Below are 22,707 nucleotides of genomic sequence, written 5' to 3'. Positions count from 1 at the left end.
CCTGGACACGGCTGGTCAACCCCAAGTCCTAGCGGTGTTACTTTTTAAACCTCCTGGAAGCTTCCACCTCCTCCTCCACTGTCTCTGCATCGGCACGTGTGTGTCCCCACCCTTCACGCCGCAGCCAGAACGCTCGGAAGCACCAACCACGTCCCTGCTCCAAGCCGCTCAGAGAGGAGCTGCAGCCCGAACCAAAGCAAGGTCTCCACGGGGCCCAGGCGACCTGGTCTGCGTCCTCCCCACACCCTGGCTCCACTCTAGACACCACCTCCCGTCAGGCCTCCGTACTGCCAACCGTGGACTGGGTCACGCATACTTACGTACACGTGTACAGAACACGCGAGTACAGGTAACTATAAGGCAAAAGCCTGGGTACCCACCCCCCAGGTCAAGAAACCCAACACCGCCAACCCTGGGGCGCCATGCTGTGCCCTCCCAAGCAGGGAGCCACCATCCCAGCCTTTGCAGCCAGCAATCCTCATGGTTCTTTGTAGTTTCACGACTCGACGGTGGCTCGCACTGATTCCTTTCTTTTTTTAACGTTTAATTAATTAAGGCTGTGTCAGGTCTTTGTCGCGGCACGCGGGATCTTCGTTGAGGCACGCGGGATCTTTTGTTGTGGCGCACGGGTTCCAGGGCACGTGGGCTCTGCAGCTGCACCACACGGGCTCTCTAGTTGAGGCGCGCGAGCTCAGTAGTTGTGGCACGTGGGCTTAGCTGCCCCGCGGCACGTGGCATCTCAGTTCCCCGACCAGGGATCGAACCCGCGTCCCCTGCACTGGAAGGCGGATTCTTTACCACTGGACCTCCAGGGAAATCCCTCATGTTGATTTCTGAACGCACAGGAACAGAACTGTACTGTATGCTTTCACGTTGCTCCTTTCATTCAACAGTACGTTCATGCGATTCCGCCGCAAGGCCACAGGCGTGGTGGGACTGTTTGCTGGAGTATGTGGGACGCACGACTTGGCCGTTGCAACTTCACATGAGCTCTTCTCCAAGGTGGTCTGAGCTGACCTGCTGCTCCTCGCCCCCGGAGGGGGGTCGGGCCCAGCTGCTCCCCAGTGCTGGTCGGGCTGAGGCCCCCCACAGTTAACTGGTCACAGGTTTTCTGCGACATTGACTGTTTCATTTGCCCACTTGTCAACAGGTCTGTCTTTCCTTAATGGTCTGTAATGTTTACACATCTTGATACTAATCCTCTGCGATGTGCTGCAAATACCGTTTTCTCACTTTCTTTAAAGCAAATTGTTGATTTTAATGTAGCTTAATTTACCAATCTTTTGTTTTATGGTTGGTGTTTCTAAATCTTTCCCTATTCTCAAAGTTGAAAGGTTTGCATATGACACTTAAAATCTTAACCCATCTGAAGTCGACCCTGAGTGTGGTGTGATGCAGGGATAACACACTTGCACAGCTCCACTGATGAACACACCTTCACTCCCACAGTGATCAGCCAACCCATCTTTTGTCATACACCAAAGCTCAGTGTTCGTACAGGCCTGTTTCTGGGCACCAATGTCACCACATTTTAATAACCAGGACTTTCCGAGTCTTTACAATGGGTAGGAAAAGGAGCCTTCCTTATTCTCCCTGTTCTTCTAGGAGGACATTAGCGATCCTTTACAATTTTTTCCTTTTGTGGGTCAATGTAACACATTATATATAGCAGGGTGAATAAAACAAATCTATAACGTGAAGAATCATTATAAAGCAAACGGCGTGGATCACCAGCGTCAAGCTGGGGGACCCCCGCCTGGTGTTTCCTCTCCTCAGAAGTAATCACCATTCTGGCTTTTTACGCTGATCACTTCCGTGTCTTTCTTTCAAGTCCTAACGCCTACGTACGCATCCCTGAACACACTTCACTTCTAAAAACATACTTTATTTAGGTACAATTTATGTACAGCAAATTGCAGTTAGTGTGGAGCCCACAGCGCTGACAAGCGCATACGTCTGGGAAACCATCACCTCAACCAGGACATAGAACGTTTCCGCGAAACCCCAAGTCTCCTTGCCACTCTGGCCCCAGGCAGGCAAACAGCGACCTCTTGGTCTGTGACCACAGATGAACCTGTGTGTTCTGGGATTTCGTGTCAGTGGGACCTCCGCATGCATTCTGTGTCTGGCTTCTTGCACTAAGCATGCCGCCTCTGAGGACTGTCCGTGCGCTGCAGCAGCAGCTTTTCACTGCTGAGTAGCATCCACTGGATGGACAGAGCACCGTTTTGTTTATCTGCTCATCTGTGTGGACCTCTGGGTTGATTCCAGTTTTGGGCTACAAATAAGACTTCTAGGAACATTGAGGAACAAGTCGTTGTGCAGGCATCCACTCTGCTTTCTCTTGGGCTTTTGGGCAGCTCCCAGCAGTAGAGCTGCTGGACTGAATAGTAGGCATATTAAACAATGTACTTTAGTTTTGCCTAATTTTTAGTTCATATAAATTGGATATCGCGTACATTCTTGAGCATTCTGTCTCTTTTGTTTAACGTTCAGTTTGTAAGATGCATCTGTGTTGCGGACTGCTCTGCTTTGTTCCTTTTTGTTGCCATAACACTTCTCCTTTGACTGTATCACAATGTGCCCATCCCAACCAGTTTTAGAAACACTGTGTTAAAGTTCCACAAAACCCTCCTTGGGTTTTAAATCCACAGACAAACTTGCGGAAGCCGGAGAGCTTTTAAAGGTACTAATTTTTTTTTTTTTTTTTTTTGCTGTGTAATTCCATTTATACGAAGTTCAAAAATACGCAAAACTAATGTGTGGTGAAAGATCATCTTTACTTCGCGGGTGCTGGTGGTGACTGGGGACATGTGAAGCAGGCTGCTGGGTGCTGATGGCGCGCCTTGGCCGGGTGGTGGCCACACCCGGATGCGCTCACTTTGTTGAAGTCACTGAGCTCAAAGGCACTAATTCTTCAATGAATGAACACAAAGACCCTGTGGGGCCCTTCAGTGCTCTTCCGTGAAGCCTCATCGCCTCTGTGCACGAGTCCTGCGCAACTCCTACTAGATTTACTCATGGACACTGCACAGATCTTGCTGCTGTGACAAATGCTGTCTTCACGTAAACTACATTTCCGAATTATTGATGGTGTAGAGAAAAATAACTTCTGTACACTTATCCTACAGCCAGGCTCTTGCTAAACTGTCCTATGTTTTCTTCCGTAATTTCCTACGTAGACAATTAGGTCATCTGTAAAATGAAATTTTACTTCCTCCTTTCCATGCCTTATGCCTTTAATTTCTGTCTCTCTTACAGTGCTCGCCAGGAACCACGATTTAGGGTTGACCAGAAGACGACATAAGAGGGCGGCAGGGCGGCTTTGTTTTGCACATGCTTCCACATCTTTCCCATTTTGGAAGACATTTCATGTAGCTCTCTTTTCTCTTCTTTCTCTCCCTCTTTTGGTAAATTCCTTTTTTAAGGTTAAAGATATTTTCTTCTATTGCTTACTATTAAAAAAAAAATAGTTATAAACGGGTGCTAAGATTTTAGCAAAGGTTTTTTTCTGAACTCACTGAAATGACCACACGGCTCTTCTTTACTATGTTAATGCGCCAGATAACACTGCGGATTTCCAGACATCAGAGACTCCTTGCACTCAGTCCTGGGGTAAGCTGGTTTGGTAACATGCTGCCCTTTGAAAATACTGTACACTGTTGGATTTAGCATGTGAATATTTTCGTGATGATTTTTGCACCTAATATTCATGAGAGAAACAAATGTGTAATTTCCCATTTTTTTCTGGTATTGTTTTTGGCAGATTTTGGTATCAACATTTTACCTCTCTCATAAAACAAAGAGGGGAGTGCGCCCCTGTGCTGTCTCATTTCAGTTCTCCGGTAGAATCTACAAGACCGGATAATCCTTCTTTGAAAGCCTTGGACGATATTCTCTGTGAAACTGTCCGAGTGGAGCTTTCTCACTGGGAACACTCAGAACTGCTGCTTTCATCTAACAGCTACTGGACCATTCACGCTATTTTTCTATTGGGTTAATTTTGTGTCTTATTTAAGTTTTAAAGTTAATTGTTGTAAAGTTGCTTCCAGTCTCTGGAGTTATGTCCTCCTCTTCACTTACGTACTCACAAAATCAAAGAAACCTTTTATACTACAGAGAATTTCAAACACGCCCAAAAGCAGAGAATGGTAAAATGAACAGAGCCACCATCCAACTTTGATAATTATCAACATTCTGTTTCTCCTTCCACCTAATTATGGTATTTTGGGTGTCTTTTTTCTACTTTTCTTGACTAGTCTCTCAAAGGTTTATTTATTTAATGTTTTCAAAGAATCAAATTCTGGCTTTGATGATCTTCTCTTTGTTTCCTATTTCATTATTGCTCTTATGTATTATCTCCTTTGTCTCACTTCCTTTGAGTTTATTCTATTGCTGTTTTCCTAATTTCTCAAATTAAATCCTAAACTCATTAATTTTCAGGTTTTTAATACTTAACTCCAGCATTTAAGGCTTCAGTGGAAGTGCTCCCAAGGGCAAACCTTTTCTTTTTTTTAAAATTTTCTTGAAGTATAGTTGGTTTATAATGTGGTGTTAATTTCTGCTGTACAGCAAAGTGACTCAGTTTTATATACATATGTATATGCGTGTGTGTGTGTGTGTGTGTGTGTGTGTGTGTGTGTGTGTGTGTGTGTGTGTGTGTGTGTGTGTGTGTGTGTGTGTGTGTGTGTGTGTGTGTGTATACATGTATATATATATTCTTTTCCATTGTGGTTTATCATAGGTATTGAATCTAGTTCCCTGTGCTCTACAGTAGGACCTCAGCTGTTTATCCATTCTCTACATAATAGCTTACATCTGCTAACCCCAAACTCCCACTCCATCCCTCCCCCAACCCCCTCCCCCTTGGCAACTACAAGACTGCTCTCTACGTCTGTGGGTCTGTTTCTGTTTCGTAGATAAGTTCATTTGTGTCATATTTTAGATTCCACATGTAAGTGATATCACATGGTATTTGTCTTTCTCTGATTTACTTGACTTAGTATGATAATCTCCAGGTGCATCCATGTTGCTGCAAATGGCATTATTTCATTCTGTTTTATGGCTGAGTAATATTCCATCGTGTAGATGTACCACATCTTCTTTATCCACTCATCTGTCGATGGACATTTAGGTTGTTTCCATGTCCTGGCTATCGTAAACAGTGCCATTACGAACATAAGGGTGCTTGTATATTTTTGAATTATAGTTTTTCCCAGATATATGCCCAGCAGTGGGATTGCTGGGTCACATGGTAGCTCTATTTTTAGGTTTTTAAGGAACCTCCATACTGCTCTCCATAGTTGCTGTACCAATTTACATTCCCACCAACAGTGTAGAAGGGGTCCCTTTTCTCCACACCTATGAGCAAGACCTTTTCTGCATTCCACAGGTTTTCACATGCAATATTTTCCTTATCTTTTAATTCTATATATTTTTAAATGTCCACTGTGGTTTCTTACTTGACCCATGAGTTATTTAAACTTACGTAATTCCAGATTTCCAAATATTTAGGGACTTAAAATGCACCTGTTGTAAACATGCAACTTCACCGTGCTGTGGTCAGAGAGCACAAATTACACATCCTTCTCTGACACGCCTGAGCCTTGCTTTCTGTGGCCCAGCACATGACCCGTTCCTGTGGATGGCCCCGTGTGTGTAAGAACTCAGCTCTCTGTTTCTTGGATGCAGGGTTTCACCTACATCCGTCAGACTAAGCTTGCCAGTCAAGCTGTGTTCATCTTCCACGTCTTCACAGGGGGGCTTGGGCTGCTCAAGCCAATCAGGACGCAGAGAAATGGTCTGAGATCTCCCACCGGGATGGTGGGTTTGTTTGATTCTCTGTGAAGCCCAAATTGCTTCTTGTATCTTGAGGCTATTTCATTAAGTACTTGTGTTGAAAATTCCTATTTCTTCCTGACAAATTGAACACTTTATCATTATGTAGCAAACTTCATCTATCCCTTGTGTTAAAATATACTTTGTCTGAGAATAACAACTGTAACAGTTTCCTTTTTCCCTTCTCTTTATTTCCACCTTTCTTTTCATTATAGTTTAGGTATGTTCTTGTAAACAGTATATATATGTGTGTGTGTGTATATTTATTTATTTAAAAAATTTAACACAACCTGACAAACTACTTTTAGTTTTGTCTGCTTACTGCCTATCATGGTTACAGACACAACTGGACTTGTGTCTATCGTCTTTTTAAAATTTGTTTATTGTACTTTCTCTACATTTATCTTTTTTCTCTCTCTTTGTTTTGATTTTTTTTTCCTTCTACTGATTAGCAATTTATACACCCTATTTCTATTCTTTCAATGCTTGCTGTTGAAACTGTGTCCTGCCCGTTGAGCTTAAAGTCTGAATGTTAACTACCTGAACAACAGAAGGACTGCAGGATACTCAGCTCTGATGATTTCACACCTAACTGACATACTACTGCTGTTCAGTACTGGGGTTCTTTCAAACATAATGTCAGTTAGACATTTACCTAGATTTATCAGGCTGTTTTTCATTCCTTCCTGTGTACGTAACAGTGATCTTCTGAGGTCAGTTTCCTTTTTCTTTTCTTTCTTCTTTTTACTTTTTTTGGGCCATGCCGTGCAGCTTGCAAGATCTTAATCCCCTGACCAGGGACTGAAACCCATGTCTCCTGCAGTGGAAGCATGGAATCCTAACCACTGGACCACCAGGGAATTCCCGATTTCCTTTTTCTTAAAGTATACTTTTAGATGTTTCCTTTTAAAACGGGTCTCTTTGTAGCAAGCTCCTACAGTTTTTCTTTATTATGGGAAAGAACAGTTTTGTGGGATACATAATTATAGACTGGCAATCTTCTTTCAACACTGTAAAGATCACTCCATGCTCTCTGGTTTCATATGCTATGTCTAGAAATGGATTTTTGTTTGTTTATCCTACTGGTATACGTTGTGCTTTTGAATTTGTAGATTCAAATTTCCCATTAGTTCTGCAAAATCCTCAGGCATCTTATCTCTTTAAATCCTGCTTTTCTGTGGTCTCCATTCTCTCTCAGAGGGGCTTCCGTTAGGTGTACGTCAGACTTAGCCACTCCTCCGTGTCTCTTAAGCCCTCTTTCACGTTTTCTATTTTCCTTATAATCCTGGTGCATTCTGGGTATATTTTCCAGCTATATCTTCCAGTTCATTAATTCTCTCTTCAGCAGTGTCTAAATCTGTTTATCGGATATCTATCTACTGAGGTCTTGACTTTAATAATTCTATTTTCCATTTCTAGATTTTTATTGTTGTTCCTAGGTCTTGGGTGTTTGATAATCTTTGTTTATAAGGTCATGCATGATTTTAAGGTGTGTGAATCCTGCAGGTCTACCTTGGGAAAATATTCCTCCAAAGCTTTGCCTACATCCAAGAAATGCCCCTATTCTATCCCCTGCTCCCCAGAATCCAGCTTCAGGGCAAACTGTGTTAATAATTCAAGTAATTTAGGGACCTCCCTGGTGGTCCAGGGGTTAAGAATCCTCCTTCCAATGCAGGCGATGCGGGTTTGATCCCTGGGTGGGGAGCTAGATCCCACATGCCGCGGGGTAACTAAGCCCACGCGCTCTAGAGCCTATGCACCACAACTAGAGAGACCGCGTGCAACAACTACTGAGCCTGTGCGCCAAAACTAGAGAGGCTGCGCACTGCAACGATAGATCCTGCATGCCACAACGAAGATCCTGAGTGCCACAACTAAGCCCTGACACAGCCAAATAAATAAATCAATAAGTCAATACATAAATATATAAAAAAAAAAAAATTGGGGACTTCCTTGGTGGTCCAGTGGTTAAGAATCCACCTTCCAATGCAGGAGATGCGGGTTCGATCCTTGGCTGGGGAACTAAGATCCTACATGCTGCGGGGCAACTACTAAGCCCCCATGCCACAACTACTGAGCCCGCACATACCACAACTAGAGGGAAGCCCGCGCTCCACAATGAAGAGCCCACTTGCCACAACAAAGATCCCTCAGGCCGCAACTAAGACCCAATGCAGCCAAATCAATCATCAATCAATTAAAAAAAATAATTCAAGTAATTTAGCTACAGATTCTTTTGGACTTTGTACAAACACACTCATATCATCTGAGAACGACAATTCCCCTTCTTCATTTGAATCCTTATCCCTTTGTTTCTTTTTATTTCTTTAGAAATAGAAGTTGTGACAAGGGGCATCACTGCCATCACTTTTTTAATCTCAAGGAATGGCTTGTAAGGTTTCACCATGATGTATATAACATTTACTGATTTTATGGATGCCCTTCACCACGTTTAGGAGAGGCCCTTCTCATCCTAGTTAAGGGTTTTTACTATGAATGCTTAACTTTAGCAAATGCTGTACCATCTGCTAAGATTTAAAAATACACACACACACACACACACACACATTATAAGTATATTTAATTTTAAGAACCATGTAGAATTTTACAACACTTCGTTTCTGAACTGATGGCTTTTTGTACTGCAGACTGCTTTTGTGAGTGTGAGTGTGTGAGTGTGAGTGTGTTGCACACTTGCTGAAACCAAGCCACTAAAGTACTTCCAAAGAGAGAACAAGGCACTTGAAAGAAAGATTTCCTTGCCATGACTCACACAGTAGATATTATTGAACATATTATGACAAATATTATTAAACATGTACTAATAAAGTCTGCGTATCAGGAAAGCTGACTAAATTAACCAAAGTGTTACTTTTCTCCTCTAAAGCATGCCACATCACTGTGTCCCAATGCCAGCGCATATAAAGCTCAGCTGGGAGGCTTGTGAGAACACGGATGTCGGGTCCCAAGTTCCTAGGCGGTGCTGCTGGTTCCAGGACCACTCTGAGATACGCTGCCAGAAACCAGTCTTCATACACACGGGAAGGGAGAAGTGAATGAAGTGTGAGAGTGTGGGCGAGAAGGCTAGTGCGTGTGTGCTCGGGCTGTGGGTGGGATGTGCACGGCAGGCCTTCACGTGCTAGAGGCTACAAAGGAGCCAGGCTGCTTGGCTAGCTGACACAACTTCTGTCCAAGACAAGCGGCCGTGCTATGTGGGAGGGTCATGCGTGGTAACCACGAAACCATCCCTTTTTCAGACCACACTCCCAACAATTACCTTTTGAAATATTCCACTTCCCTCTCTGTCTCGTCCATGTCCACACTGTCTAGGTCGATATCTTTAGGCAGAAAGACATCATCTGTAAGATGAAAGAAAAGAGGCAAGTCAACTAAACAGCAGGCCATCTTAGCGGGACAGAGCAAAGCATTTGGTTTTACTTAATTTCAACAAGTTCACAAACTAAAAATCTTTTCTAAAATGAGATCTTGCATGGGACTTCCCAGGCGCTCCAGTGGGTAAGACTCCGCGCTTCCAATGCAGGGGACGTGGGTTCCGGCCCTGCTCGGGGAACTAAGATCCCGCATGCCGCAGGGTGCGGCCAAAAACAAAAAGAAAAAAAAAGAAAGTGAGGACTTGTCTACTAAAATTAAAAAAAAAAAAAATTAAAAACAAAAATGAGATTTTGCAAATGGCCACAGGTGGGCAGACCTCTCTCATGCACCTGGGAACATCCAGGTCACCTGGAATTAGCGAACTCCTGTGCTGAGTGAAGGAACCACTGCTTCAGGTCCGAGAGAAGAGACATACCTGCTGCCGCCAACCGGGAGAGCCCTTGAGAAGACAGAGGCTGTCTGCCCCAAGGCCCCGCTGGAGGGAGGGCAGGGGGGTGGGGGGAGCAGGGGCACGGCTGTCAACAGACGCCGCGGACGTGTCTGTACCCAGGACCCAGATGTCAGCCTCTGGAGGAAGACGGCTCTTCTAGGCATTCAGTTTATCCAAGCAACATCCAGAGACTTCATCAAAAAGCTTTTCCGGTTGTCCCTACCAAACGCAAGGCTATATTTCATTTTGCAGTTGAGCAACCCTCTTTGAAAATAGGCTACAGCAGGGAGACGACTGATGAGGGAGCCTCGGCACCTCTGAGGGTTTTAATGCCCTCTTCTGCTCTGCCCACCCTATCTGGTACCTGCCAGGCGCTCAGAGGCTCCATCCGTGCACACCTGGGTGCTGGGGGGCACTGGCGGTGTACGCAGAGCACCCGGCTCCACCCACGGACGAGTGCCGACCGCCGACAGTGCTCTGCTAAAGCCAGTCTCCATTCCCTGTCCCCACCTTAGCATGGGACAACTTTTCGGAATCCTCAGTAAAGGACCCCCTTTCCTCCCATCACTGGGCGTTTGCACAGCGGCGTAATGAAGGCGCGGTTTACCTGCATACCAGCAGCTAACACTGCTGAAGACTCCCAGCGCCATGCAGAGTGCCTTCACATCCGCCAGCTCACGGCAACGCCGCGGCCACCGAGGAGCCCCCGCACGGCCCCCTGCACGACCAGGGCCCCTCCCGCACAGACAGCTCGGGGCCTGGGCCTTCCTCGACTCCGCCCCCTGCCACTGTATCCCTGTGGTTTCAGCCACACCTGGATACCAACACCACCAAACCAATCCCGCCCCAGACCTCCTTCGTGAGCGGCTCGTCCATAAAGCCGCCTCCTCTGTACATCCACCCTTCAGGCAGCTGACCCCCAAGGCGGGCAAAGCCGCTGTGATCTGCTGCGGCCGCTCCTTTCTGACAGTGATCTAGAAATGATCCTCCCCCCACCCCCTTCCTCACACTCACGTCCCACCTGTCGCCCGTCACCATGTTGGGCACGTTCCTTGTCAACAGTTGCAGACGCCTGTCTCCATCCCACTGCTGCTGCTTCTGGGATGCCCCCCCAGCCCCCGCCCAGGCTCCCTGGTCCAGGCCGCCAGCCCGCACGAGTCACCCTCACAACACGCTCCGTCCCAGCCACTGAGACCGTTCATCAGGCCTCCGCTGCACACCTACCACAGGCATCTCCTGGAGGCCCACTGGCTGACCCTGGTCAAGGAAACAGTGATGCACGAGGAAAGGTGCGGTGGGCCAGGAGTGTTTACAGAGGTAAAGACGGTCAAGTCTTAGAAAGGCTGGACTCAAGTTATCCCATAAAAAAGTCCTAGAAGAGGAGTGGGTTCAACCACAGAAGCAAACACAGAGCAGACATGTCTGCTGGGAGCGCTCTCATTATAACGTGATTTCTAATACTCTTCTAATTAGAACTGATAACCGGTATTACAAGTCTTGGCACAAGAAAAAAATGGGACGGAACTATAAGCAGATTCAGTACCAGACAGACATTTTTCACAACAAAACTGTTATTAACCAGGGTGGGAAGAGCGAGCGACCTAAAGAATTTCATACCCGCCAGGCTGTCTGCTCGCCGCTCAGACCAGAGGACACAGTTTGCTTCGCCAGAGCTTGGAGGACCCCGTGCCCCTGACCCCTACTTGAGGACATGTGCCTGGGAACACCGCTACACGAGGACCAACGCAGGCACCTAATGTATTCACGTGCAAACCTACAAATACTATGCACTCTGACAAAGCAGAAACAAATGCAGCTGAGACATGGGAAGAGAAAGGACAGCAGAAGATGGCAGAGTAGAGAGAACAGGGTCAGCGCACGGCTGTCCCCCAGGCCCCCACTGGGAGCAGGGGTGCGGCACCAGGGGCAGCACCGGTACAGAGTCACAGACGTTCCTAAGCACCAAGGATATACAGAAAGAAAGGCAAACATCTCACACAGAGAGAGAATCAGCAAACATAAAATATAAAATAGAGGACTTCCCTGGTGGCACAGTGGCTAAGATTCCACGCTCCCAATGCAGGGGGCCCGGGTTTGATCCCTGGTCAGGGAACTAGATCCTGCATGCATGCCGCAACTAAGAGTGCTCATGCCACAACTAAGGGGTCCACAGGCCACAACTAAGACCCACCATGGCCAAAAAATACACACACACACAAATATATGTATGTATTAAAAATTTGATCTAATAATTACAAAATAATGTCAGGGCTGTCCTATCAATACATGGAAACAGGCTCATGTCACCTGTAGATAAGACTGTCAATGTGGCTCGCACAGCAGGACTGAGGTGTCTCGGCTGTATGCAAGGGAATGACCTAAAACCAAGTGACTCAGGCCAGAAATGAAGGGATGAGGACAAAGGTGCCCCACCAGGCAAACAGAAACAGAGAGAAGGGGCAGCAATCACCATCTTAGACAAAGGAGAATTCGAGCCAAAAGTGTGAAACACAACAAAAAGGACACTTTTAAACAATAAAAACCACAATTCAATATAAGAAATTAGTTAGGAATATGTATCAAGTAACAAAGAAACCACCTTTATGAAGCAAAACTACAGGAAATGCAAGAAAACACAGAAACTCAATAATAAATAACAGAATATACGTCAAGAGGACGAAAAACAAGTAAGGATGCAGAAGACCTAAACCTAAACCTAACTCAAAGATACACCATGGATATAAATATAGATTTAGTTTAATACCATGAGAACAGAGAAAATAAAATACACTTGTATCTCAAGTGAACACAGAGCAGTCACAAAAACTAGTCACAAAGAAAATACCAGTAAGTTTCACGAAGCAGAAATATGACAAACAATACTCTGGGATCACAGTGTACAGAAACTAGAAGTTATTAACATAAACAAGGCTCTCCCACCTGGAAACCTATTAAACTACTGGGTGAAAGGGGGAAAGAAAACCACATGGAAATTGCTGAATTTCTAAAAAAAGAAACCAAACGGAAACATTGTCATACACTGTGGGATATACTTAAAGGAATGATCAGAGAAAATTCAAGGTGCTAAATACTTTGATCAGTAAAAATGAAGGAATGAAAAGAAATGAACTCAATTCCCAAATCAAAAAGTTAGAAAGAACAATAAAGTAAAACAAAAGGAAGCGCAGGAATAAAGGATAAAAGTAGAAATTAATGAGGCAGAGAAAAAAACAACAGTATACACCTAATTGATACATCAAGAGCCTGGCTTTTTTGTATAGATAAACTATTAACTTTAACTGAGTCAAACAGAATAGGGAGAAAGAAAGCACAAACATACAAAGTCAGAAACGACAAGAGGAAAATAACCACTGAAAGAAATCTTTTAAGAAGTATGTACTCGGGCTTCCCTGGTGGCGCAGTGCTTAAGAATCTGCCTGCCAATGCAGGGGACACGGGTTCCAGCCCTGGTCTGGGAAGATCCCACATGCCGCGGAGCAACTAAGCCCGTGAGCCACAACTACTGAGCCCGCGCATCTGGACCCTGTGCTCCGCAACGGGAGAGGCCGCGACAGTGAGAGGCCCGCGCACCGCGATGAAGAGTGGCCCCCCGCTCGCTGCAACTGGAGAAAGCCCTCGCACAGAAACAAAGACCCCACAACAGCCAAAAATAAATAAATTAAAAAAAAAAAAAGTATGTACTTTGCAGGCATCTATGTAAATAAGCTGGAAAACTAGCTGAAAAGATAATTTACTACGGAAATACAGTTTAGCAAAATTAACCTCTGTGAAGACAGAAATACTTAAATAGACCAATAACCATAGAGGACAGAGAGAATACCGTCAGGCAACTACCCCACAAAAAAAGCACCGGCCCAGGGGCTGCACAGGAGATTCCTATCAAATCATTAAAGCCTAAATAGTCCCGATGGAAGGTGAATTGCTCTAGAATACTGAAAATGAAAAACAAACAAAAAAAGCTTCCTAATTCTTTATGAAGTGTAACAGGTCTAAGAAGAAAAATTATGTTTAATCTCCATAGACACTAGAAAACCTCTGACAAAATTCAACACTCATTCCTGATAAAATACTCAAGAAAAACAGGAACTGTTGGATACTTTCTTAACATGATAAAATATATAAACCTTACCCTAAAGCCAGAGTCTTAATGTAGAAACACCAGACGCTTCCATTAAGTTCAAGAATGATGCAATTAAACGAGAGAAAACAAGAAGCCTAAGAATTGGAAAAGGAGAAGTAAAGCTTGCTCTATTTGCAAATAGATGAGATAGAGTACCTGGAAAACCCCAGAGAATCAACAATAAGACTCAAACAATGAAATAATCTGCTAAGGCAGGAGATATAAAGTTAACATACAGAAAGCAACAGCTGTCATATACACAAATGACCAGTTAGAGGAGCACCATCCAGCAGAAACACAACATGAGCCACACACATAATGTAAGATTTCGGAGTAGCCACACTGAAAAAATGAAAAAGAAACAAGTGAAATTAATTTTAGTAATATATACTTTATTTAATTAAATATGTCCAAAAGATTATCATTTCGATATGTAATCGATGTAAAAAATTATACTGGGACTTCCCTGGTGGCACAATGGTTAAGAATCCACCTGCCACGGAAGACCTAAACAGACATTTCTCCAAAGGAGACATACAGATTGCCAACAAACACGTGAAGAGATAGATGGTCAACGTCACTAACCATTAGAGAAGTGCAAATCAAAACCACAATGAGGTACCACCTCACACCGGTCAGAATGGCCATCATCAAAAAATCTACAAACAGTCAATGCTGGAGAGGGTGTGGAGAAAAGGGAACCCTCCCGCACTGCTGGTGGAAATGTACACTGATACAGCCACTACAGAGAACAGTATGGAGGCTCCTTAAAAAAACTAAGAATAGAACTACCATACAACCCAGCAGTCCAGTCCCACTAATGGGCATATACCCAGAGAAAACCATAATTCAAAAAGACCCATGTACCACAATGTTCACCTGCAGCACTATTTACAATAACCAGGACATGGAAGCAACCTAAATGTCCATCGACAGACGAATGGATAAAGAAGATGTGGCACATTTATACAATGGAATATTAGTCATAAAAAGGAACAAAACTGAATTATTTGTAATGAGGTGGATGGACCTAGAGTCTGTCATACAGAGTGAAGTAAGTCAGGAAGAGAAAAACAAATACCGTATGCTAACGCACATATATGGAATCTAAAAAAGACGGCACTGATGAACCTAGCGGGCAGGGCAACAATCAAGACGCAGACGTAGAGAACGGACTTGAAGACACGGGGGGGTGGGGGGCGGGGGGAAGCTGGGATCAAGTGAGAGAGTAGCACTGACATATATAAATGACCGAATGTAAAACAGATAGCTAGTGGGAAGCTGCTGCATAGCACAGGGAGATCAGCTTGATGCTTGGTGATGACCTAGAGGGGTGGGACAGGGAGGGTGGCTCAAGAGGGAGGGGATATATGGATACGTATAGCTGATTCACTTTGTTGTACAGCAGAAACTAACACAGCATTGCAAAGCAATTACACTCCAATAAAGATAAAAAAAAAAAAAAAAAAAAGGAATCCAATGCAGGGGACACGGGTTCGATCCCTGGTCCAGGCACATCCCACATGCCGCGGAGCAACTAAGCCTGTGTGCCACAGCTACTGAGCCCGTGTGCTGTAACTGTTGAAGCCTGCACTCCCAGAGCCCGTGCTCCGCAACAAGAGAAGCCACCGCAATGAGAAGCCCGCGCACTGCAATGAAGAGTAGCCCCCGCTCGCCTGAACTAGAGAAAGCCCGCGCAGCAACGAAGACCCGGTGCAGCCACCCCCACCAATAAATAAATAAATAATAAACAAACAAACAAACAAACAAATAAATATATACTGAGTTATTTTACATTCCTTTTTTCTTTTCATACTAGGTTTTCAAAATCTGGTTATGTTTTTACACTCACAACCCGCACAATTTGGACCTTCCACACTTCGGTGCTCAGGGGTGACATGTGACTGGCTACTGCACCGGACGGACAGGGTTAGAAGGTATGATTGTAGAACACACCCCGTTAAAATTAAAAGCAAGGAAGATCAAATACTTAGGAATAAGCTCAATAAGAATGTGAAAAACCTAAAGGAGAAAATTTTAAACATTCCTAAAAGACATAAAGTAGACTTGAACAAATGGAAAAACTCCCCTTGCTCTTGGGAAGGACAAACAACATCAGAGACACCAATTCTCCCTAAACTATCTTATAAATTTAATGCAATACCAACAAAGACACCAACAAGGTTGTTTTTTTTCTTTTCTTTTAAGGGAGCTAGGCACACTGATACCAAAGTTCTTATGGGACTACAAACATGAAAGAATAGCCAGGAAAACACTGAAAAAGGCTATAGGAGAGAAGAGCCCTGTAAGTCACTAAAATGTACAGAACCTCTAAAGTAGCTATAACTCAATGCAATAATGGCGTGTGAATGAACACAGAGGAAAAGAAGAGAAATTCCAGAACAGACCCGAGGACACACTGTGTATGTAGGACACGGTGGCATCCCGAGTCACTGGGGCAAGATGAGCTTTTTAATAACTGGTGTTGTGACAACTGGTTAACTATTTGTAAAAGGTAAAGCTGGATTCATGCATCACACGATATGAAAGAATAAACTCCAAATAAATGTATCAGGGAGCTAAGTGAAAACAGTGAAACCACGCTAATACTAGAAGAAAACTTGGGCACATTCCTCCTTAACCTTCGTGTTAGTATAAACAATTATACCTAACAACTATTTAAAATCCAGAGGCAACAAAAAATCAGTGAACTGACTATGTAAAGTAAAAAAGAAAACTTGTGCATGGCTAAAAAGCGTTGTAAACATAGTCAAAGACAACTTAACGACCCGGGGGAATATCTGTAGCATGTAATGCAGTTAAAAGGCTAATATCCCCAATTCATAAAGAACTCTTAAAAAATGGAAGGAAAAGACCAAAAACCCAAATAAAAAATGAGAAAAAGATATGAATAGAAAATTCACAAAAGAGATATAGAAACAGCCCTTAAAAATATGACCTCACTGTAATTAGAGAAAAATGCATATGACCACTTCAGGAATAAGTGAACCTAACAGATGGGCTCAAGTTACAAAGCCTGACAACACACTCTCCTGGTGAGGCTGTGGCCAAACAGGGGCTCGACGGGGTGGGAGTGCAATGCAGGGTTCAGAGGACCAGGCCGCATCAACAAGCCCTGCCTGCACTGACCTCTGTGACCCAGCACTCCCGCAGAAACACCCACGCAGAGCACCTGCGCTCCGCCCCGCTGTGTGTCATTACAAACCCCGAGAGTGGGGCAGTGTCCAGCGGAGCCCACTCAGCACCTGAAAGCACAAGGAGGAGATGCGGACGCACACGGAGGGCCTTTGGAATACAGGATGTGGGGAAAAAGCCACGGTGAAAGGCGTCTCTAATATGCCAACCTTTTGTGTAAAGAACAGAAAAGCAAATAAGAAACTAAGTAGGAATGGGATAGGGAAAAAGAAATCAGGATTAAGGAGGAGAAACAAAACAAAATAGATACAATCAGAAACAAAGGAAGCCGGCTCTGCATTTCCTACGAGTCCCCGTGGCTGTACTACTAAATGTGCCGCACTAGGTCCTCTGGGGGAAAGAGATCTACCAACCCTCAGGCTAGAGAAGGAACCCTGAACAGACACGGAGGGCAGGTGCGCCAGCGGTCTCCCACTGCAGTGGGAGCAGGCAATTCTGAAGCCACCGGTGTGTCCCCCCAGGACCGCAAGGCAGGAGACACACTGTGGACCCCGGGGAGGGGGCTGCAGGGAGCGCAGTGGCACCGGAGCCGGACTGTAGCTGTCAGGGTGAACGGGTGGTTTTTACTGCAGAGATTAGATACCGAAAGACACAGATGTGTGTGTGTGTGTGTGGGGGGGGGGGGGGGGCACGAGGAGTGCACACGTGCCCGCGTACACACACTCGCTCCCCCTCCTGGGCCCTGCCAACCACACACCAGCTCTGGGTCTCAGAGCCGGGACATCTAACTGTGCACACAAGCGCTCGAAGCACAGCGGGGTGCAGAGGCCACGCAGAGGTGGTTCCCATCGACTGAATCTGGGGGCATCGAAATACACTGTGTTAGTAAAGGATTGTAACCTATAGCATAAAGAAAGAATCTACTAACCCGCCCTTGTATAAATAATGAAGTAAATGAAAACAATACATGGGGAAGGAGGGCTCTTCCTATAGAACGCTGAATAAGAAATGGAGAAGGAAGGACATCTGAAAAGTCACCATTACGTAGGCAAACAGCACAGTAATAATCCCCCTGGGCAAAACTGTTACCGACGGATGCTAAAAGTAGTGGATGAATGTCTGATACGGCATAAGGGACTCGTCTCCCCGTGAGACACTCGGGGTGGGCACAGGCCAGGTGTCAGCCTGGCAGAGGAGAGACGGGCCGACGCCGCGCACCACGGCGCGGGAGGAACCGCCCCCACCGGGCAGTGCGCCTCCTGACTGCGGGGCACCCGCCGACACAGACCCGCCACCCCAAGGCGCTGCCGCCAGCGCTGCGTAACCTGAACCTGGCTGTGAAGGAACGGCACCGAACTGAAATTACTCTAGATAGTCATTTACTTTAAAAAACGGATGGGTCACACTCTCTAGAGATGTCAGGTTGTGAGAAAGTGAGGAACTGACCCATTAAAGGAAATTAAAGAGATATGACGCCTGACGCTGGGTTGGATCCTGTGTCAGGAGAAAACAACTTTGTTTCCTAGGACATTAAAGGGATGAATGGAGAAACGTGAATAAGCCTACAGCTAGGTAACAGTCTTGCGTCAGTGTTAATTTCTTGATTTTAACAACCACACTGCGCTCCCTGCCTGAGGGTTGGTAGGTCTCTTCCCCCGCAGAGGACCTAGTGCGGCACATTTAGTACAGCCACGGGGACTCCTAGGAAATGCAGCCGGCTTCCTTTGTTTCTAACTGTATCCATTTTATAGCATTTGTTGTAGAGCTGGTTTGGTGGTGCTAAATTCTCTTAGCTTTTGCTGGTCTGTAAATGTTTTAATTTCTCCATGAAATCTGAATGAGATCCTTGCTAGATAGAGTGCCCCCCGCCCCCATCTGTATCTTGCTGTATCTAATCTCTTGCTTTGAGGAAATACACACAGCAGTATTTCCGCGTAAAAGGGCACCACGTCTGAAAGCACTCTCATCTGGTTCAGAAAAGTAACCAAGGGGGAGAGACAGGACAAAGCAAGTGTGGTGACGTGCTGAGCCGATGGGAGTATATGGGAATCCTTCTACTCTTTCCTGCAGTTTGGGGGAAGTCTAAAATTATTTCAAGGTAACCAAACATGACAACAACGCCTACATGTCCCTCATGGTTGCGGAAGAGGCCACACAAAGCACGAAGCCACGACACAGACGGCAGCATCCACCTCCGGGGGGGACGGACCCCGAGAGGCACCCGACCCAGCGCCCTCCTGGCCCCACGGCGCCCCAGCTACACACGCACCCCTTTCTGCCCTGTGTCTATTTACCGATTGAGCCGCTGCCTCTGTCTCCCTTCTTCTTCTTGCTTTTCTTGCCCTTGCCCTTGGGCTGCGGAGAGTCTGCTGGCGCCGGCTTGCTGCGCTGTGGGTGCTCGCCGGGCGCGGCGGGCTCTGCGGGGCCCGGGCTCGGCTTCTGCTCCCGGACGTGGCTCAGCTGCTTTCTGCTGTTGCTGTTGGCTTTCCTCTCCTCCCTTCTGTGCTCCGCCAGGGGCGTGAGGTCAAGCACTCTGGCCTTTGACTCAGCCTGGGGCCGGGGCCGGGGCTGCGCCTCTGAGGCTCTGGGGGGCTCCAAGGGCCTCCGCGCCGGCTCGCCGCCCGCTTTGCTGCTGGGCTTCAGCTTCTGTTTGCTGCTTCCCTCCTTGTGCTGATGCATCATGTCCAGCAGGAAGGACAGCGGCTGCTGCTGCTTCCCGTTGACCCCCTTCGGCAGGAGGAGCTGGGAGTCTCTGGCGGCCACGGGGTCGGCGGTGTCCGCGTCGGCCCCCGGCCCCGGCCCCGTGCCCCTGCGGTCCGCGTGTCTGGGGGGGGAGCGAGAGGAGGCTTCCGGGTCTTCGCTCGGCGGCAGCGAGCCGTTGTGCATGCTGTCAGGGCGGGGCGCAGGCCCCGCGGCCGCCCGCAGGCCCCGAGCGCGCGCGCCCAGCTCGGGACAGGCCTTCCCGGGCCTCTCTTTCTTCTTCCTCACGGCCCTCAGCTTCTGAAGCTCCTGCAGCCGCTGGAGCTCCTGCTGCAGCCGCCGCTGCTCCTCCTCCCGCCGCCGCTCCTCCGCTCGCAGGTGCAGGTGCTCCCGGGCCCGGGCCTCCGCTTCCAGGCGTGCTTTCTCCTCCAGCTGCCAACGGGAAAGGAAAAGGCGACTCAGGACAACAGTAAGTGCTCTAAAAACAGTAAGACACGCACACAAAGATGAGATAAAACCTGAATCGCGCGGTACGAATAGAAACCCTGAAAGGGGCTGTGACAGGTCGAAAGCTTAAAACACACCTCCGTCAAAGCAGGGGGTGGCAGTCAACAGAACATCCCTTGCAGCCTCCAACCTAGCCCCGGGCACAGAGGACGAGGCCGGAGCAGCTGCCGCGCTCCTGCCCTGCGTGGGCTCTCCCGTCTGTGCGCGGCGGCAGGCGGGGGATGAACCGGACGGACAAGAACAAGACTGATCGCGAGGCAGCAGTTACACAGCCGCACAGGTGCCGCCAGAACCTTTCCAGGTGGGGAGTGCTGCTGATGCGTTCATGTGGGTCAAAGCGACATTCAAGAAAATGTGTACTGAGAAGCTCGAAATTTCTTTTTCCCACCCTAGCAGGTAAAATTCCCAATATATTTTCACTAGTGTGATAGAGCAAATGACCTCCTAAAATATTCAACATGATGTGGCAGACAGACAATGGTTATTTCTGCTGTCCAACTGGCAGGAAAGTTAATTTTCAACTCAAGCGAAGATTGTATTTTTTTAGTGACATGCATTCCAGAAGCACAAATGGAAAAGATTCCTTCCGATTAGAAAACAAATGAGGGACCTCCCTGGTGGTCCGGTGGTTAAGACTCCACGCTCCCAATGCAGGGGGCCGGAGTTCGATCCCTGGTCAGGGAACTAGATCCTGCGTGCCGCAACTAAGACCCGGGGCAGCCAAATAAATAAATAAATATCAAGAAAAACAAACAAGCAAACAAAAACGCAGTAAGAGTAAGGAGAACGGCTCCTCCATCACTGGGCTCCAGTAAGGCTCACGATCGTGAGAATCTCTGAAAAAAAACATTTTGCGTGGGAAAATGTAAAGGTCCTTCCGAATTTAAATATTTTTCATGATGTTTCAGAGGCGATATTTTTAAAAGGCAACTTGCTTGTTTTGCTAAATAACTGAAACATAAAATTAGGTTAAAAATTCAATGACAGGTTTCAATAAAATGTAACTTGACAATTCAAGTAAAGATTATTCAAAATTCTTGCTCCGTATGTTAAAGGAAAGCTTTGCTGGAGGCAGCACCTGACAGACAGACTCCCACCATGTCTCCCGCAGTGGCCCCTGCAGGCACTCCCGGGCCTCCAGTCTGCAGGCCCGACCTGCCACAGGACAGAATCTACAGTGACTCCAACCCCGGTGTGTGCCGACTTCATTTCAACAACCGGCCGGCCAACAAGAGACAAGGCAGCTTTGTGAGTCCCTCTGCAAACGAGGTACTCGGCAGAGAGGACAAAGGGTGTGGGCGGGTGCCGAGGACGACCTGGATGCACCTGCAGCATGGTCTGGGTCCAGGCCACCTGCAAGGACAGAGGATAGGAGTCCGGGTGGGGGCAGCCCTGAAAGCATCCGAGCCAGTTCCAGAGGCTTCCGATGAAGCCCAGTGGCGAGTCCCCAGGGCCTCGGACCACCTGGGACCCCGGGCGCTGAAACACCCCTGGGTAGAGAACACACCTTCTCCCCACACCAGGTCTGGGGCAGAAGCAGGCCGCTCCCTCCAAGCCCCCTCATTAGACCCGTGGCCAATCCAGACCTATCTCGGGACCGGGGGTGGGTACAACAGCGGCAGTGAATCCACTCAGTTCAATCACAGCTACCTTAAGAGTCACGGCAACTAAGTTGGAAGCACCACCACACGACAAGTGGCCCGACCCTGGGTCCACTGTGGGCATGTCTCCTCCTTCACAGGGGCCTCACGCCCTCCCAAAGCAACCCATCCTACAGTCAGAGCCCTGTGGCCCTGACGAGTCCCCTCTGGGCACAGCCCCCGCCTGCCTGCTGAGGCGGGCTCGTGGAGCCTGACACCTTCAGGGGGCTGAAACCAGTTAGAACCTCCAAAAGAACTGGTGGGGGCGGGGAGGAAACCCTAGAGGAGATGCTGTTCCCGTCACTTGCAACGTCGCAGGAAGTAACGGATACAATTTCTCGCCTAGCGGCACAGTCTGCGCACCACACTCACGCGTTGAGACTGCGCGCAGGTCCGGCCGCAGCTCACCCCTGGGCCAGCCTGGCCAGTCTCAGCAGCTACTTGCTTTTGTGGCAGCCCCCGCCCTAACGGTGAGGCGGCCGCCTTACTCTCGACGTCACTGCCACGTGCAGGCGCTCCTTGAAGCGGTACCGCCTGCTCCTCCTCGGCCAGCGGGGCCGCTCGGGGCCCTGCACCAGCCTTTGGGTCAAAGGCGCCTCTTCGGCCCCAGTCTCCAGAAGCCCACAGCGCCCCCCGCCCCCGACAGCCAGGGCCGCTTCCTCTGCTCTCCTGGGAAAGAAGTTCCTTCGGCAGACGAGAGGCGGAGGGGCTGCCGCCGCCCCGACACCGGCCAGCACAAGAACCGGAGGCCTGTCTTAGAGCCACTAACAAACCCCTGGCACAGGAGGGGGCTCCACGGCCTGAAAATACAACCTGGGTCTTGAAGCAGCATCCAGTTCAGGCTGGCAGGGGCCGTCGGGGCTCCTGAAGCAACACTGGGAGGCTGTCGCCCAGCCCCGACC

General features: G+C 47.5%; 1 protein-coding gene across 3 annotated transcripts in view; it reads right to left on the bottom strand.

Moving 5' to 3' along the window:
• Positions 1–22,707, bottom strand: part of FAM193A (family with sequence similarity 193 member A) — a 98,886-nt gene that overhangs the window by 887 nt on the left and 75,292 nt on the right. For all 3 annotated transcript variants that reach the window (XM_007471621.1, XM_007471619.1, XM_007471620.1), the window contains exons 18-19: positions 19,253–20,090; positions 9,116–9,197 (exon numbers count right to left, since the gene is read on the bottom strand). In XM_007471621.1, coding sequence (XP_007471683.1) covers positions 9,116–9,197; positions 19,253–20,090 — 920 coding nt within the window. The remainder of the gene's footprint in view (positions 1–9,115; positions 9,198–19,252; positions 20,091–22,707) is intronic.

The sequence above is a fragment of the Lipotes vexillifer genome, unplaced genomic scaffold (genome assembly GCF_000442215.2).
Source record: "Lipotes vexillifer unplaced genomic scaffold, Lipotes_vexillifer_v1.1 scaffold328, whole genome shotgun sequence".
NCBI classification, from domain to species: domain Eukaryota; kingdom Metazoa; phylum Chordata; class Mammalia; order Artiodactyla; family Lipotidae; genus Lipotes; species Lipotes vexillifer.
Note: the sequence above shows the minus strand (reverse complement) of the source record. Positions and strands in the feature narration are given on the sequence as shown.